At 39.5% G+C, this 20,015-nt stretch overlaps 1 protein-coding gene across 3 annotated transcripts in view; it reads right to left on the reverse strand.

The window, feature by feature from the left end:
* Nucleotides 1–8,452, reverse strand: part of LOC105499537 (CERK like autophagy regulator) — a 130,188-nt gene extending 121,736 nt beyond the window's left edge. Inside the window, exon 1 of one of the 3 annotated variants that reach the window (XM_011772134.3) lies at nucleotides 7,647–8,450. In XM_011772134.3, coding sequence (XP_011770436.2) covers nucleotides 7,647–7,884 — 238 coding nt within the window. In that variant the 5' untranslated portion in view covers nucleotides 7,885–8,450. Of the gene's footprint in view, nucleotides 1–7,646 lie in introns of all 3 variants that reach the window. The other 2 variants (XM_011772136.2, XM_011772135.3) reach the window with 2 other exon arrangements.
* Nucleotides 8,453–20,015: the final 11,563 nt, after the last annotated feature.

Here is a 20,015-nt window from a genome sequence, read left to right on the forward strand (position 1 = left end):
AGTTCTTATCAATAAAAATCTTGAATGTAAATAAATTATCTAATTAAAAGATATAAAGTAGCTGCATGACTGGAAAACAAAACAAAACAAAACAAAAAAACTCAACTACATGCTGCCTAAAAGAGGCTTACCTCACCATTAAAGACAGACTGAAAGTGAAGAAATGGAAAAAGATATTCCATGCAATCAGAATCCAAAAGTGAGCAGGAGTAGCAATATTCATATCACACAAAATATACTTTAATTCAAAAACCGTAAAAAGAGACAAAGAAGGTCATAATATAATGATAAAGGGATCATTTCAACAACAGGATATAACAATTATAAACATTCATGTACCTAATACCTAAGTACCCAGATATATAGAGTAAATATTCAATCTAACGAGATAAACTCCAATACAATAATAGTAAGACAATTTAACAGCTCACTTTCAATAATGAATAAATTATATAGACATACATACATACACAAACACACACAGAGAAATCAGGAAATACTGGACTTAAGCTGCACCATAGACCAAATGCACCTAGCAGACACTTACAGAACATTCCATCCAACAGCTGCAGATACACATTCTTCTTAAATGCACATGGAACATTCTTGAGGACAGATCACATGTTAGGCCACAAAACAAGTCTTAACAAATTGTCAAAGATTAAGATAATATCAAGTATCTTTACTGACCACAGCGTTATAAAACCAGAAATCAGACCAGGTGTGGTGGCTCACGGCTGTAATCCCACCACTTTGGGAAGCCAAGGTATGCAGGTTGCTTGAGCCCAGCAGTTTGAGAACAGCCTGGGCGACACAGTGAAACGGTGAAAGCCCTCTCTACTAAAAATACAAAACAAAACAAAACAACAACAACAACAACAACAAAATTTAACCAGGCACGGTGGCACACAACTGTAGTCCCAGCTACTTGGGAGGCTGAGGTAAGAGGATTACTTAAGCCCAGGAGGCAGAGGTTGCACTAAGCCAAGATTGTGCCTCTGCACTTGGGCCTGGGAGATAAAGCAACACCTTGTCTCAGAAAGAAAGAAAAGGAAAGAACTAAACTAGAAATCAACAACGAGAAAAACTGACGACTTCACAAATCATGGAAACGACATGCTCCTAAACAACCAATGGGTCAATGAAGAAATTAAAAAGGAAAAAAAAATTTTTCTTGAGACAAGTGAGAATGAAAATACATCATAGTGAAACATAGCACAAGCAGTTTTAAGAGGTAAGCTTATAGCAATAAATGCCTCTATCAAAAAAGACAACAGATTTCTGACAGCCTAATGATGCACCTCAAGATACTACAAAATCAAGAACAAACTAATCAGCCAGGCACGGTGGCTGACACCTGTAATCCCAGCACTTTGGGAGGCCGAGGTGGCCGGATCACCTGAGGTCGGGAGTTCGAGACCAGCCTGATCAACATGGAGAAACCCTGTCTCTACTGAAAATACAAAATTAGCTAGGTATGGTGGCACATGCCTGTAATTCCAGCTACTCAAGAAGGCTGAGGCAGTAGAATTGCTTGAACCCAGGAGGCAGAGGTTGCAGTGAGCCTAGATCGCGCCATTGCGCTCTAGCCTGGGCAACAAGAACGAAACTCCATCTTAAAAAAAGAGAAAAAAGAAAAGAATAAACTAATCCCAAAGTTGGTAGAAGTAAGGAAATAATTCAATTCAGAGGAGAAATAAATGAAATAGAGACTAAAAATAATTTCAAAAGATGAACAAAATTTAGTTAGTTTTCAACAAATTTCATCAAATTTGATAACACAGAAAAAATGAATTCCCAGACACTTACAACCTACCAAGATTAAATTAGGAAGACATATAAAATCTGACCAGACCAATAATAAGTGAAGAAATTGAATCAGTAATAAACTCTTTCATCAAAGAAAAGCCCAGAAACGAATGGCTTCATTGCTGAACTCAACCAAACATTTAACAAACTAGTATCAATTCATTTCAAAATATTTCAGAAAACTGAAACAGAGGGTATACTTCCAAACTCATTTCATGAGGCAAGCATTACCCTAATTCCAAAATCAGATAACAATACAACACAGAAAACTATAGTACAATATCCCTGATGAACATAGGTGCAAAAAATTCTCAAGATATTAGCAATCCAAATCCAACAGCACATTAGAAAGATAACTTGCTACGTTCAAGTGCGATTCATCAGAGGGATCAGAGGGATGCAAAAATGGTTTAACACACACAAAGCAGTAAATGTGATACATCATATTAACAGAAAGACAAAAACCATAAGATCATTTTAATAGATGCAGAAAAAGCCTTTGACAAAATTTGTCATCATTTCATGATTAAAAACTCAACAAATTAGGTATGGAAGGTATACACTTCAACACAAGGAAGGCCACATATGACAAGTCCACAGCTAACGTCATACTGAATGGGAAAAGATCAATAATAAGATCAATCCTAAGATCAATAACGAGAAGGATGCCCACTTTCACAATTTCTATTCAACATACTACTGCAAGTTCTAGCCAGATAAATTGGGCAGAAGAAAGAAATAACAAGCATCCAAATTGGAAAGAAGCACGTCAAACTGTCCCTGTTTGCAGAAGATACTATCTTATAGATAGAAAATCCAAAATGCTCCACAAAAGAACTGTTAGAATAAATTTAGTAAAGTTGAAGAACACAAAATCAACATATAAAAATCAGTAGCATTTCTATACACTAATATTATACTATGTGAAAAAATCAAGAAAACAATTCCATTTATAGTAGTTACTTTTTAAAAAAGATACCTAGAAATAAACAACCAAGGAAGTGAAAGAATCTCTACAGTGAAAAGTATAAAATTTTGATGAAAGAAATTATCTTCCCACATCAATAAATGGGAAGATAGTCCATGTTCATGGATTGAAATAATTAATATTGTTAAAATGGCCATATTACCCAAAGTGATCTACGGATTTAATGCAATCTCTATCAGAACAACACCATTCTTTACAGAAATAAAACAATCTGAAAATTCATATAGAACCACAAAAAAAAAAAAATAGCCAAAGCAATCCTGAGCAAAAAGCACCAAACTGGAAGCACCATACTACCTGACTTCAAAATATACGATAAAACTACATTAACACAGCATGGAACTAGCATAAAACCAGACAGACCAATGAAATAAAACGGAAAACCTAGAAATACATTTTTGCACCTACAATAGCCAACTGATTTTTTTAAGATGTTAAGAACATACACTGGGAAAAAGACAGTCTCTTCAACAAGTGGTACTAGGAAAATTAGATATTCACATGCAGAAGAATGAGATTAGACCCCTCCCTCTCACCATATACAAAAATCAAAATAGATTAAAGATTTAAAATGTAGAACTTGAAACTATGAAATTACTAGAAGAAAAAAGGGAAATTATTCTCAACACTGAGCTGAGCAAGGATTTTAAAAATAAGACCTCAAAAGCACAGACAAAATAAGATTAAATCAAACTAAAATCCTTTGCACCTTAAAGAAAACTCTTAACAAAGTGAAAACAGCTGCAGAATGGGAGAAAAATATTTGCAATCTATACATGTGACAAAGGGATAAAATCCAAAATATATAAGAAATTTAATTCAACAGAAAAAATAATAACGATTTTTTTTTTTTTTTAAATGAAGTCTCCCTCTGTCGCCAGGCTGGAGTGCAGTGGCACCATCTCAGCTCACTGCAATTTCCACCTCTCGGGTTCAAGCGATTCTCCTGCCTCAGCCTCCCAAGTAACTGGGACTACAGGCATGCACCACCACACCTAGCTAATTTTTGTATTTTTAGTAGAGAAGGGGTTTCACCATGTTGGCCAGGATGGTCTCGATCTCCTGACCTCGTGATCTGCCTGCCTTGGACTCCAAAAGTGCTGGGATTACAGGTGTGAGCCAGTGCACCTGGCCAGCTTGATTTTTTAAATGGGCAAAAGATTTTGACAGGTCTCGAAAGAAGACACACAAATGACCAACAGGTACATTTAAAAGATACTTAACATCACTAATCATCAGGGAAATGCAAATCAAAATCACAAGAAGATGCACTTCACTCCAGTTAGAATGGCTATTGCCAAAAAGACAAAAGAAAATAAGTATTGACACAGATATGGAGAAAAGGGAACACACACTGTTGGTATGATTGTAAACTAGTACAGTCATTATGGAAAACAGCATGGAAGTTCCTAAAACAATCAAAAATAGAAGTATCATATGATCCAGCAATCCCACTACTGGATATGCATCCAAAGGAAATAAAATCAGTATGTTGAAGAGATCTGCACTCCCGTTGTTTATTGCAGCACTATTCACAATGGCCAAGATATAGAATCAACTTAAGCATACAACCATAGATGAATAAAGAAAATGTGATACATAAACATAATGGAATACTAGTCAGCCATAAAAAAATAAAGTCCTGTCAATTGTGAATGGATAAGCCTGAAGGACATCATGTTAAGTGCAGTAACCCAGACACAGAAAGACAAACACCACATGATGTCACTCACATGTAGAATCTTTTTCTATTATAAAAGGTTGATACAGATAAGGCAGAGATTAGAATAGTGGTTACTAGAGACTGGGAAGGGGAGGGGAGAAGGAAGGATGGAGAGAGGTTAGTCAACAGACACAAAGTTGTAACTAGGTAGGAGGAATAAATTCTGGGGTTTTGTTGCATAGTACAGTGACTATGGTTAACAGTAAAATACTGTATATTACAAAATAACTAGAACAGAGTCTTTTGAATGTTCTAACCCACAAGGAAATGATGAACGTGTGAGGAAATGATGAACGTGTGAGATGAAGGAAACACTACTTTGATTGGATAACTGCACAACATAAATATCAAAACGTCAAATAGTATCTCATAAATATGTACAATTACAATGTGTCAATTAAAATTTTTTTAAACAATTAAAAAGTTATTAGACCAGCTGTTGGATCTGGTTGAGTTAACGTGCTTAAGAAGCACATGCATAACATCACACGTTTGATTTAAAATATTTTTCTACCTGAAAAAGATCCCCAAAAAGTGCTGATACTTTTGCACCTCCCAACTTGACTTATAGCCTCTTTTTGAAAGCCTCACTTCTACAGGGAAGGGTAACACATCCATTATTCCAGGTCACCCCTGAACCCAATAAAAAGAACTACAATTACTACAGTTATGCTCATTTACCCTGCCAACAAGACCATCAATTTGTCCCAATTTTGGCAGTCAAAGTCTTCATAAAATACATTAATGTCTTTGCTCATCACTCAAGATGGAAAATTAGAAAAAGATCACATAGTATTTTATTTCAGTGAAAACAATTAAGGTACTATGAGGTTTAAAAACTAAGCAGTCTTGAAAACATAGGTATGTTAAAATAATCTCCAGTGACCTCTACCCACCCTCATCCTTTTCTGAGGCAGCCAGTCACTTGCCAACCAGCAATGGACGTGCTCTCTCCCCACCACATCCTACCATATCACGTCCTCCCAAGTACAGTAACTTTGATGTAGCTCCTCTTCCATTTAATCTTTTACCACTCACATCTAAGCTTATTCAACAACAGAGAGTACTTCTAATATTTAAATATATCATCTCTTAATATCTCCTTTTTGTTTCCCAGTGTTTGTTTTTGTTTGTTGTGTTTGAGATGGAATTTCACTCTTGTTGCCCAGTCTGCAGTGCAGTGGCATGATTTCGGTTTACAGCAACCTCCACCACCCAGGTTCAAGCGATTCACCTGACTCAGCCTCCCAAGTAGCTAGGATTACAGGCACGCACCACCATGTCTGGCTATATTTTACCTAAACAAAACATCTCTTGTTTTTTTCCATAAATAGAAGTACTTACTAAGGCTCTAGGCTTCTGTGTCCCCAATTTTAGAGGCCCAAAGTAGTTTGAATACCAGCTCTTAATTACAAAGAAAAAAGGGTACACCTGTTTGAAGGAAAGAGACAATCAAATGATTTTAGGGCATAATTAAACAAAGAATCAGTACTTACAACCTTTAAAGTTACAAATCTATCAAGATGTATTTTAGAACTCTACTGCCAGGGGTGCGCTAATTAAACCTATTTTTCCTTAATCACCACTCAATAAAAAACAGCATTTTTCTCATGTCATTGTTTGCTTTTTTTGTACACAAATACTGCAACATTGGTTTGTATGACCTCTCATTGCACAATGTCTCATTTTAATTCTATAGTATTTCAGCTGCGTTGTAGGTTAAATTGACTCTTTGGGCTAATCCAAACTCTAATTATAAACTTCTATATTGCATAACTCGAATTGCCTGAAAGACTTACAAATAATTCTATAGCTATATCCCTAGCTTTTAACTTAAAAGGTTCAAGAAAATACTACACCTTGGCTTTTAGAACACCTGAAAACACTTTAAGGTCAAAGACTGTTTTCATGAAGTGAGCGACCATGGCACATGCAGCACAGGCAGAATTCACAATCGCAACCAGTGCTGAGACCCTGGCTAGTTGGTTTCATTTCGTTAGACTTTTGAGCAAGAAACTTGAAGACAATGAGTCTTTCTATTCTGTAACATAAATAGCACACTGTGTCTTGTTTTCCAACAGGGGAAGGCAAATTTTTTTAATTTCATAAGTTTGTATTTAGCTAAAAGAGGTTGAATACCAAATTCCGTTTCCCACAAGTCATCTCCTAGCGAGTAACCTTGATGTAGTTCCTCCCCCATTTCATCTCTTTCACCACTCACAGCTGAGCTAATTCAACAATGGGGAGTATTTCTCGAGTTTGGACTTAGAAATAAGACTATATGAAAGTCTACAAGACTTGTAAAATGGTCTTTATAAGTTATCTGTAAGTTTATAAAGCCATTTGACTAAGACGTGAAAATAGACTCCAAGTATGTCTGTTGTAAACTACAGCATTCTAACTTTTTTAGGTAGCTAAAATTTTAAGTCAATAAAAGGCAAACGTGAGCAAACCGCTTGACGTAACTAAGTATCGCAAAACTGTGATCCAATATTCTAGGGTCAATATTAAAAATTAAAAGTTTCTAGACTGAGCCTGAAGAAGTCTTAATTCTTGACAATGGCAAGGGAGGTGAGGGGCAGAAAAAAATCCAGAAACGCTCCCAAAGCTCTGGGGTTACATTTTCAAGTCAGCAAAATGAAAGTTGGATTCAGAACTCTTGTGTATGCATAATCTGTAAAATGTTTATAGTTTCAATGTACCATCAAAATGATGGATTAAAACTTTTTCAACTTGGAGGGGCGGAGTAGGTGACCTTCTCACATTTGTAAATTACCTCCCCTTTGTGGCTCAAGACTTTCTGCTGAGACGCTGAACAAAAGCTGAGTGTGACGTTTGTCCGGGGAAGGTCCCGGAGGCGGGAGAAGGCTAGGTAGCGAAATGAATCCCTGGGGGTTCTGGGGTGGGGCGAGGGGCGTGAGTTCCCGGTTGGGAAGGAGGCGGCGGCGACTTGGGGACTCGGTAACCTGTCCAGGCTGTGAGGAGAGTCCGGGCTGTGAGGAGAGCCCGGGGAGGGGAGGAGAGAGAAGGAGAGGGTGGAGCGAAAGCGCGCGGGTGGCAGGCCTTGGGCCGGGGAGAGGGAGGAGGCGCGGAGGGAGGCGAAGACGCTTGGGGCCTGACACTCACCCGCCGGGCGCTCTGGCTGAATGGGCCGCCACCGCAGTGCTCGCTCGCTCAGTACCACGTCACAGCTGTCCCTCCCGATCTCGAAGATGCCCCGGAGCAGAATCCGCTCGGCCGCCGCCTCCGTCTGCTGCGGGGACGTTAACAGCGCCGAAGGCACAGCGGCAGCCTTCGGGGGCGCCTCTTCCTCCCGGCCGCCCTCCAGGGCACTCACCCGGTTCCTGCGCCTCCTCCAGGGCATGGCGGAGCCGCAGGCTGGGCCCGAGCCAGGGGTACGGGGAGGCCTTTGGAGGAGGAGGTGGAGGGCGCGGCAGCCCCAGCTCTAGCCGCGTCCTGCGCTGCCACAGCAACCGCGCGCAGGGCAAGGACCCAGGAGGGAGGCGGGGCCGCGCCTGACCCAGTCCAGCACCCTGGCCTGCCAGCCTCCCGCTTCGCCACTCACTACAAAAAGACCCAGCTGCAAGAGGAAGAATAAGTGGCTCCCTCCGCCTAGCTTCTCCTGCAAAGTACGGTTTCGCACTTTTCGTTACCCTCAAGTTAAACCAGCCCTCCTCAAACTTGCATATCATCCTTTGGGCGTCTTCAAATAGAGATTCTTATTGAACAGGTGTGGGACTGGCCCCCAAATACCACATATCTAAGAAAATACTAGGTAATGGATCCCGCTGGCCAAGGAACACACTTTGAGTTGCAAGGGTGGAAGCCTCTTTTTCCACCACCTTTCCAGAGGGTTCCCTGGCGAGCAGAGGTGGTGCTTTACAAACCTGTTACGGAGTACTAGCGCACTTCCCAAAACCCCTGAGGGGAAGCTACAGATAAGGCCCTGGTTTGCATAGACAAATTTGCATCTGACAAATTCAGTATTAAAGGTAAGTGCCTCCAGGTGTAAGTATTTAGGATCCTACTTTCCCCCAAGGTATCTCCTCTGCAATCTTGTCTTTGCCTGGATCTTACACTGCCTTGAGGGAGATTTCAAGCAGCAGGGCTTCTCTTTCACGCACTGCTATAAAGAAGTGTCACCTGGAAAAGGAGACGACCCCGGGGGGGCTGGGGGGGTGTTCACCCTTTTCTCCTGGTAAGTGAGATTTCTAATATCAGCTGCTCGTTAATTTGGAAAACACAAGAGAGTCTGGAGGATAGTGATACTCAATAGTGGTTGCACATTAAAATTACATGGGGAACTTTTGAAAACCCAAATATCCAGGCCACACTCAAGACAATTAAGCTGGAATCTCTGGAGGCGAGACCCAGACTTCCGGATTTTTAAAAGTTCCCAGGTAATTCCAATGTTTAGCCAAGGCTGATAATGGCTGCTCTAAGCAGAGTGATAACACAGGGAGCTGAGTATTTATAATGCGAGAGCAGTCAGGAAGAAAGCGAGTCCCTGGGAAGAGGAGCAGAGTGGGAAGTAAAGCAGAAGGCTTTTTTTTTTTTTTTTTTTTAAACAAGGTCATTACCATCATATTGAAAAAAGGAGTAGGGGAGTTGAAAAGGAAATTAAATGCATGGGTTGTAGATCTAGTTCCAGTGTTCTAGTGCCTAAACAGTTCTATCATAGAGGCAGCAAATTCTTATTCTGTCCTCATTCCTGGTCACACTGCAAAGTCACAGAAAGAGCTAACTATAGCAGGAGTTTCTCAAGGTTCTTAGTTCAGATGGTTTGTAGGCCTAACCAAATCCCTATCAAACATAAAGCACTGTGCATCAGTTAAGCTAGGACTCTTACTGTTTAATGCTCCGGCAATAAGTACCCAAACTTCGAGGAAAAGCAAGGAAGAGCTTCAGTTTGATCTGACTGCAGTGAGCTATTTCTTAGAGCAGAAGTGCAGCTGCTGCTAAACCCCATGCAGGCTTCAGGTGGCTCTGCTCAGCAGTCATTAGTGGGAAAAGGATGGTGCCCTTCGCAAAATGAGTTGCAGTTCTGGAGTCAGCAGCTTGTATTCACAGCTGTTAGGCAATCAACACAATTAGAGCTCACTGGCATTTTAAAAGCTCACCCAGAGCCAGGGCAAACAGACCAAGCCAATGGCTACTCATTAGGAGTTTTGCAAAGGTGCAAGTTGCCATTTTTCAAGCTTCACTCAAGCTAGGAAGTCAAAAACAGTGGCTTTGAATTGTCCTGAAGGTGGAAGTAATGAGAGTTGTGTTACCTTCTTTCTATCTTTTTTTCCTTTGATAAGCTGCCTTTTTCCAGGACTGTAAAAGCTGGAATGCCCTAGGGCTCTGTCTTTAGGATCTATCCACACACGCTGTCCCATGCTTTATGTACTATCCAGGGTTCTGCAAATGATGACACCAGCTTCAACCACTCTCCTGAACTTCAGGTATTATGTCCAACTGCCTACCTGACATCTCTACTTGGCTGTCCAATAAGCTTCTAAAACCAGACTCATGATTTTCCATCACAAACCTGTCCCTCTCAGAATGTTTCAAATCTATAGTATCAAAATCCTTGATATCATCCATGTCTCCTTTGTCTCATACCTTCAATCCAATCTACCAGCAAATTCCTGTCCATTCTGTCTAGAACAGATAGTCCTTTCTGCCTGCTGTCATTGCAGTCCGCACTTCTGCACCCCTCAGCTGGATAACTTCAGTCTCAGCTCTCCCAACCCATCTCTCTGCTTTCCCTTTCGCCTGTGCTGATATCTACAGCCCAGAGCCGATTTTCCACTTTGTAGTTACATTGTGCCTTTTAAAAATAACAAGAGTGTATAACTCGGCTCACCACCTTCCAATAACTTCCCATTATTCTTGGAATAAAGTCCAAATGCTTAGCAAGTCGAAAGGTCCTCCCTAATCTGGACCCTGGCTATGTCTCTGAGATCACCTACCAACTTTTTCCTCTTGCTCACTCACACAAAGCCTTCTTGCTAGTCGTCAAACACATTGAGAGGAATCCCTTCTCAGAGCATTTGCTTTTGCTGTTCCCTCTGGCTGGAACGCTTTTCTCCCCACCAGATGGTCCATTCCTTCACTTTGCTCATTTTTCTGTTTGAAGGCCAGCACCTCAAAGAGGCCACTCCTGAGCACCCTCCGTAATTCACCATCCTGTAAACCTGTGTATTTATTTCTTACTACTGCTGTATCTAATTACCACAAATTTAGTGACTTGAAACAAAACAAATGCATTGTTTTATATTTCTGGAGGTCAGAAATCCAAAATCAGTTTCACAGGACTAAAATCAAGGTGCCAGCAGGCCTGTATTCCTTCTGTAGGCTCTAGGGGAAAATATGTCTCCTCTTTTCCAGCTCCTAGAGCAGCGGTCCCCAACCTTTTTGGCACCAGGGACCGGTTTTGTGGAAGACAGTTTTTCCACAGATGGGGGCAGTTTGGTGGGGTGAGCCTTTTGGAGGCATTAGTTTCTCATAAGGGGCACAAACTAGATCCCTTGCATATGCAGTTCACAGTAGGATTCAGGCTCCTGTGAGAATCTGATGCTGCCACCGACCTGACAGGAGACGGGCACAGGTGGTAATGCTTGCCTGTGGGCCACTCACCACTCATCTCCTGCTGGGCGGCCTGGTTCCTAACAGGCCACAGACAGGTACGGGTCCATGGCCCAGAGATTGGGGACCCCTGTTCTAGAGGTCACCTGTGGATTTTGTTTTGTTCTATGTTTTATTTGTTTTGGCTCATGTTCACTTTTTCCATCTTCAAAGCCAGCAGTGTAACATCTCTCCTCTTTGTTTCTATCCTTAAATCTTCTCTTTTTCTATGTCTTTGACCTTTGTCCCTTCGTCTTATGACGACTCTTATGATTACATTGGGCCTGCCCAGATAACCCTTAATTATGTTCACAAAGCCTCTTTTGCTTTGTAAGGTAACATATTCACAGGTTCTGGGGATTGAAACATGGACATCTTCAGGCTGCTATTAATCTCTCTACCATAACCTGCTTTAGTATTCTTTACAGCACTTACTATTAATTCTTATTACATGCTTCTTTGTTTATTGTCTAGCTTCCCCACTGAGTTAGTGCAGTTAGTAACATTGCTGAAATACAGAGAACACTCAGTAAATTTAAAGTTTGTTAGAATATAAGCTCCTTGATGGCAGAGAATTTATCTTGTTCACCATTAAATTCCCAGTATCTATCACAGTTCCTAGTACACAGTAAGTGCTCAATTAATATCTGAAAGAATGAATGAACTTCTTCAATATTTATCTATAACAATAATACCAAGAGACCCCAATTATTTCATGTTAGTTCCTGAAGATCAATTGTCTCATTAGCTGTGTGTGTGTGTGTGTGTGTGTGTGTGTGTGTGTGTGTGTAAAATACTAATGCATGAAAATTGCTTTCAAAAAACTTTCAGGAAGCTTCCTGAACATTGCTTTCCCTCCTTTGGCTGAAGCTTGGGTATTTGTTTCCAGAGCATTAAACAGTACAAGTCCTAGTTTAAAAGGCACTTTGTTGCTTTATGTTTGGAAGGGATTTGACTAGATCTGGAAACACAGTCTCCATCCCTGGTTCTTAGAAATCCAAGTCTGAGTAGAAGACCATAAAAAACATTCTGCTATTGTTAACATTGCTTTCAGGAGGCCTTTAAATATGTCCTGAAAACAAATACCCAAACTTCCAGAAGAAAGGCAGCTAATCCCCAGGTAATAGGCCAATGGGACAGACTCCAGAAGTCTGGGCCACCTTCTCAATGCCACAGATAGAGGGAGACGAATTCACAGTCGACAGACACATTCAGACCCACTGCAATGAGGGCAACAGATAAGGAAGTCTAATTCCAGTCAGGACCAACTGCCATGGATCTGAATTTTAGCCAGTGGGTAATCCTATGGTAGTCCCTTTGATCTCCCTAAGTCTCTGCTGAAGTTTGGAGTTTATGTGACAAATGATTGAGGGTTTATGCTATCATCGACATAGTTCTTTCTCAAACTCCAGTATATAGATTTTTTTTTTATTAACAACTTCTCACTGCAGGTAGAATAAAATCCAAACTTCTATTATGACATATGAGACACCATGTTGTCCAATTCCTGCCCACCTACTCAAACCCTCTCTTTTCTATCATTTTTCTTCTATTATTAGTATGTATCCTACCACTCTGGCCTTCATTCTACTCTTCAGATAAGCCAAGTTCATTCTCATTCAGGGCCTCTGCTGTTGCTGTCTACTCTGTCTGGAACACTTTTCACCATGGCATAGCTTCGCATGGTGCCCAGACCAACTTCATGTCACTTCCAAAGGTCTTCCCTGCCCAACCATTCCAAAATTGACCTCTATTCAATAATATTTTCTTAATTGCACTTTATACTGTGTAAAAGTATGTAGTTGATTTATAATGTTTACTTATTTCTGTCTCCTCTCTTATATCAGAGTAGTACCTCAGTTGAGAACAGTGATTGAATCTGCTTGTTTATGGCTCTATCTCTTGTGCCTAAAACAGTGCATTTATATAACAGATGCTCAATAAATGTGTTAAATGCATGAATGAGTAAACTTTTTAAATTTAATTCCTTTATGAATTTCAGATATTTAACATGTGTCATTGGTGAGAAGGAAGGTTAATGACAGCGGATTGTATTTACTTTTTCTGTGTCAATATATATTTTGAGTGAGGTGAGTTTTAGTTGTGTGTCCACCTCTCAAACACTTGTAATGCTAAATGGGCACTTCATCAGTGTGTCAGGGAACTGCTTCCCCCTCATGCTGAGTGAGAATTTTGTCAGAATGTTCCCGCTATTCTGGCTCCTGCTGCCCAAAAGGTACAGGGCCATATGTCCTTACAACAATTACAGAAATAAAAAAATAGAACAAATCCTAGAATCCCACCAAGTCAGAATATCAAATTTTCTGCACAGGCCAGTTTTTTGTACTCAGATGGAAACTGTTAAAAGTGAATTGCTCAGCTGTATTCTAAGACACATCTCACCCAATGTGATCTCTAGCATCTCAATCAGCAGTAACAAGAAGTAACACAGGCAAGAAGAGTAGGCCCTCCCTTTTCCTTTCCTCAAATTTTTAAAAGCTCCTTTTTAGGTAGGTTCTAATATTCATAAACTTGGAACAAAAAAATGTATTTCCACCAAATAGGGAGCTTGAAATATTTTCACAGTAACTGCTAGCAATGCTGTATTGTAGAGTCTTAAATTAGGTGTAACCAGGCACACAAATGAAATAGGCAGTTTAAGTCAGAAATCTATCCTCATTTTCTGTACTACATGTATATACAGTTTCTACGATAGCTGTGAAAAAGGCATTATACTAAGTGGCAACATCCCTTCTCACTATTGAAAATAGCAGACTAATATATACATCTATATATAACCCACAAAAATAAAAAAGAAAAAAAAGCTCACTGTGTTCAGCTTCTTACCCATAGGCATCAAAAAATTTGGCACTAGACTTGCTGTCTTTGACTTTTGTTTCATTATTCATCACCATTTGGGGACACTTCAGTGCCTATGTCAACAACCTGTACAACTAACAGTGGTTTACAAATAAGATTTTATTTCTAACATTAAAAGAGGTCCAGAGTCAGACTGTTCCTGGGTTGGTTCATCCCATATGATGTCATTAGAAATCAAGAATTTTGTAGCTTTCTACTTCACTGTCACCAGGTAGCAACAAGGATTCTATTGTTGGCCCCAAGGTGGCTGCAGGAGTGCTAAGCATCATATCCTCTCCCAAAAAATGTCCAAAAGCAAGAATGGAAGGGGCATTTCAAGGTTTTCCTTGGGCATTTCTTTTTTCTTAACGAGAAAAAAAATTGTTTCCAAATATTCCACCCAGCAGACTTCCTCTCATGTCCTATTGTTTAGAATTGGGCAACATGCCTGTGCTGTAGCTTCCAGAGAGTCTGGGAAAGGTGTTTTCATCTTCCAGGTGGAATATGAGACCTACTAACAAGGAAAAAGAAGTTGGGGATAAATATCGATGAGGCAACTAACAGTGTGCTATCTTCTTTTTCCCCCAGGCTGTATAATTCATCTACAACTGGATAACAAAAAAACCCCTTAAATGTATTGACTTAAATCAACAATGACTTGTTATTTCTTACAATTCTGTGACTTGCGTGAAGTCAGCTCAGTGGTTCTGCTCTATGAGGTATCAACTGAATGTACTTGCATTTAGCTGGAAGCTCAGCTGGAGCTGATATATCCAAGATGGCTTCATTTGCATGTCTGGCATCTCATCTGGAGTGGCTGGAATGGGTGGAAACTAGCTGGGCCTATCCCTTTTCATGTGGTCCCTCATGATGAGTAGTCTAGCCTAAGCTTTAAAAAAATGACATTAAGTTTCAAGAGAGTGAAAGCAGAAGCTGTCATGCCTCTTAAGGCCCAGGTCTAGAATTGGAATAGCATTACTTTTGCTTCTTGCTGTTAGTCAAACAAGTCACAAGGGGAAATGGAAATAAAGCCCTTCAGTAGCTGGCAGGTGAAATAGTCACATTAAAAAGGGGAATATATGTATGGACAGAAGGAATTGTTGGCAGCCATCTTTGCAGACGGGCTAATACAATGGACCCTATGGGTGTGGTTGTCAGTGGTTAACATCCCTCCCATTTGCAAAATATGCTCACTTTCTTTTAAGTCTCATCCAATTATGATATCAAGTGAAAAATCCAGTATCTCATGAATGTGGCTCTTTGAGTGTGCTCCTCTTATTCTGGGAACCTAGGAACTAAAAACACATGTTATCTTCCCACACAAATCTAACATACAATAATGAGACAGGGAGAGGATAATCATGATAGATGCTCCCATCAAAAAGGGAAAAATATAGAAAGCACATCACAGTAAATGGTCCATAGCAATTCTGAAATTCAGGAGGCATGTGTTGCCAGTTTCATAGACCCTAAGATAGAGAATGTTCCTATCTCACAACCAGATCTGCTCTCTGAGAGTGGTTCGCTAATTCATCATTCTCAGCAGCTCTTGGCTCCAGCTGCTGGGCTTTTGGTTCTGCCCTCCATTTTATCCTTCTTTTCAGATTATAAAAATGAAATGGCCCATGATTACAGCCAAGTAGCTTTTTCAGCCTTCTTTTTATCCATACAAAGTTGGAGGTACAGAGGTTTTTAATGTTGAACTTGTTAACCAAAAATAAAATTCCAAGCTGCCCAGCCATCTCAATGGACCCTCCTCTCAGCCAAGGACATTCCAAAGTTAACCTGAAAAACTAGTTCATGCCATGATGGGAAAGGGTACTCAGACATGCCTCATTATACCCCCCTCCCTTTTGGAATTCAGGCACAGCTGACCAGCATTAACATCAACACTGAGACCTTAATTCTAGTAGAACAGACTCTTTTAAGTCTGATAAGAAACCTTTACAATCTCATCTCTCTGAAGCCTGCTACCTAAAGCTTCATCTGCATGATAAATTCCCTTTTATTAATTCTAGGTCTTTAGATAATAACTCAACCAATTGCCAATCAGAAAACCTTTGAATCTGCTTATGACCTGGAAGCCCCCACTTTCAGTAGTCCTGCTTTTCTGGACTGAACTAATAGTCATCTTACATGTATTGATTGATGTCTTATGTCTCCCTAAATGTATAAAACCAAGTTGTAGCCTGATCACCTTGGGCACATGCCATCAGGACCTTCTGAGGCTGTGTCACAGGCATGTCCTTAACATTGGAAAAATGAACTTCTAAATTCATTGAGCCTTGTCACAGATACTTTTAGCTTACAATCTGTAATGGACAAAACTCCTACAGAAACTTTGTGAACTTACTTTATGTAGTTCACTTATCTTACAGATATCATGTACATGTGTGAAATTGTGATATAATAAGAAATATGTAGTTTGATCTTCATCGCTGGCTTCTGGACAGAGGTCCTAAAATCCCTGTGATTTCCGAGAGATAAAAGCAAAAGTTAAATTTTTGTTGTTGTTGTTATAGTATTAGGCTTTTGTCCCTAGCTCCTGAAACAACTCAGAGAGATAAAGGAAAAAGGCACATCTTTTGTTATTCAAAACAATACCCTTTCAACCACACCTGAATTTATGTTAATAAGGTGACTTTCAGAAGCCCCCTAAGGACAAGAGGACTAGTTGCCAGGGAAGCTCACCCTGTGATTACAGAGTTGGAACTTTTAGCCTCACCCCCTGTGTTGAGGGAGGGGAAAGGGGTTGGAGGTTGAGTTAATCACCAGGGCCAGTATTTCATGAATCATTCCTACTTGATAAAGCTCCATAAGAGCCCTAAAGGAAGGAGTTCTGAGAGCTTCTGGGTTGGTGAACACATGGAGATGCGGAGAGAGTTGTGCTGCGGTCTCTCCCCCGTTTTTCACCCTGTGTATCTATTCCATTTGGCTGTTTCTGAGTTATATCCATTGGTAGCCATAAGTAAATGTTTCCCAGAGTTTTGTGAGTCATTCTAGCAAATTATTGAATGAAAGAGGGGTTTCCTCCAATTTATAGCTAGTAAGTCAGAAATAAAGGAAGTCGAGACTTGTGATTGACATCTGAAGTGGGGGATAGTCTTTTGGGACTGAGCTTTTATTCTGTGGGTCTGCACTGACTCTGAGCAGTTGTGTCAGAATTGAGTTGAATTGTAGGACATCCAGGAGATGTCCACCAAGAACTAGAGAATTGCTTGGTGTGGGAAGAACTACACATTTGTTGTCAGAAGTGTTATATGAAAGAACAGAATAAAAAACAGGGTTTTTTTTGTTTTTAATATGATATATATGATATGTAACATATATGTATATAAGTATCATATTATGCAAAAGCCATTCCCACAAATTTTTTTGAGACTGGCCTCTCTCAACTTTGGGTCCAAGTCAGGTTGTTGTGGTATATGCTCCTAATATTCTTACAAGCATCTTTGTCCAGGTGAGCTGTGCCTTCTAGCCACACTCTTGATTGAGGTTTGACCTTATCACATGTTTAATTGGAAGCACCCTACTTTTCATCTTTGCTTTGGGGCTAATTTCTTGCTATCAGAGTAATTTTCCAGCCAAAGAGTCTGCCTGGGACCCCCTATAGTTCTTCTAAATTATGCTTGCTTCTCTCTCTCCCTTGCAAAACCCTATCTCATATAGTTAAGAGAAGCCAATTAGCCTTACGATATTCTACCAAAAATCTCCTTACCCAGATCTACAAGTTCATTAGGTATTTTTCCTATCTTCCAACTTACTGCAGAATTGTTCAGGAACATCCTTGCCCATGTACCAGATGGATCAACTTTGCTTTTCTGAGCCCCATGGTGTTTCTTACTTCTTTCTTACCAGTGCTTTCACTTCTGTTGTCTAAATGCCATAAAATCCATGTCAAACCAGCTTAGAATAATAAAACGTACTTAGAGGTGTAAGGATGGCTTATGGAAAGACTTGATCCCACAGCTCAAATAATATAATGCAAAAAACAATTCCCCTTTCTTTCTTCACTCTGCTTTCTATTGGGTGAGAATCATCCTCTGCTCCCTGTCTATCTTTCTACCCGACTCAAAATCTCTCCTCCAAGTACCCAAATGCTGCCACATTCCAGACCTCTAATCCACACACATATCACACTTGTCACAAGAAAGGCACGTGTCTCTGTTGGTATTTTTTACATAAAAAAGGAAGTTTCTCTATTCCAATAAAGTCTTCTTGCATAACATTTTGTCTTAATAAGTTAGCATCTTTATCAGTTGGCAGAGGCAGAATTATGATGTGGTTTTTGAATTTTTTCAGACGTTTAAAACAATAAAATTTTATTCCTCACTGATGTTCACCTGACTAAGGGTGGGCACAAAATGAAAAAGAAACAAGCATAAGAGATGAAAGTACCAACTATCCCCAAACAAACAGACCAATAAAGATTAAAAACAAGACAGAACCCCAGATCTACGTAAAACCAAAACTTTAAATACATTCAGATGAAATAAACACTTACTTGTATTTAGAGCAATCAAAATAGACAACCAGATGAAAGCCCCATGTAACTAAAGTTGAAGTCTTAGCCTCTTAAGCTCACCAGAACAGTACTGGCTCAAGGTCCTATAAAACCCAAAAATAGAGACAGAATTTTTAGAAGTCATGGCACTTAAATTCATTTGGACTAGAATTATTTTTTAAAAAAATTATGTACTTTAAAATATGAAATTGTGTGTTAAATGAGTGTCTGCAAAATCAGGAAAATGCTACATTTGTTCTTTCAGAAGCTCTATTAATATAATGCTGCTCCACAAATCAAATAAATATGACATTTTCTTCACATGAAGAATACATAATAGCTGATATTTGGTACTTTCTTTGTCAATTCAAAAATGAGACTTTAAAAAAATTACCCATAGTTTATTGGCTAGGCCCATTCGCACTTCACTAAATGTCGATGTCAGTTTAAGTCATTCCCGTGAACAATAAACAATACAACTTTTATATAATTCAAATGTTTATTAAATAGCTGTTTTTTGTCAGCTTGTTTAAATGTCACACCTGATACCAACTAAGTATACTGGTTGTTATATATTGTATCATTAAAAGTTTAAGAAGACATTTTCAGAAGAATTTAAATGAACTCTCCTATACTTATATATATTTAACATCAATTCATTAGAGATTTTAGTATACCTATCAGTTTCCTAGGGCTGCCATAACAAATCACCAGAAACTGCGTAGCTTAAGACAACAAAAATGTATTGTATTACAGTTCTGGAGACAAGAAGTTTAAAATCACGGTGTCAGCAGGGTTGACTCCTTCTTAGGGATTCAGAAGGAGAAGCTGAGAATTCCTGTCTGTTTCCCAGCTTCTGATGTTTGCCCCAAATCCTTGGGGCCCCTTGGTTTGTAGACACATCGCTCCAGTCTCTGCCTTTACCTTCACACGCCATCCTTCCTGTATGCTGTGTGTCTGTGTGTTCTGTCTGCTTCTTATCAGGACATCAGTGATTGGATTTAGGGCCCACCCTAATCCAGCATGAACTCATATCAATTTACATCTTATATCTTAATTAAATCTGGAAAGACAGTATTTCAAATGAGGCCACATTTTGAGGTTTTGGATGGGCATACATTTGGGAGAGAGGTGGGCAAGGGAAGGGGATACTACTCAGCCAAGTATAGCATATATATATACACACACACACGTATCATATATATATATATGACAATATGTTTTAATATAAATGCACCAGTAGTTAATTAGGCAAAAATAAAACCTTGGGAAGCAAAGATCTCTTTGCTTAATATTTTTAATATGCCAGAGTCAAGGATTCATTAATTTATTTATCCAAAAATCTTATGTTGATATTTTAAGATATCTAAACAAGTAGCCTTGCCTCTATTAACAAAGAAATTCTTCTAGTAAAGAAATATTGTGATAAATATCACTACTTAGGTTTAGTTATAATTTCTATGCATTTGTACTATCATTTATTATGTATTTAGGCACTGACTAGAATAAAGATTATTCAG

This window comes from Macaca nemestrina, chromosome 11 (genome assembly GCF_043159975.1).
Source record: "Macaca nemestrina isolate mMacNem1 chromosome 11, mMacNem.hap1, whole genome shotgun sequence".
In the NCBI taxonomy this organism is placed as follows: Eukaryota; Metazoa; Chordata; class Mammalia; order Primates; family Cercopithecidae; genus Macaca; species Macaca nemestrina.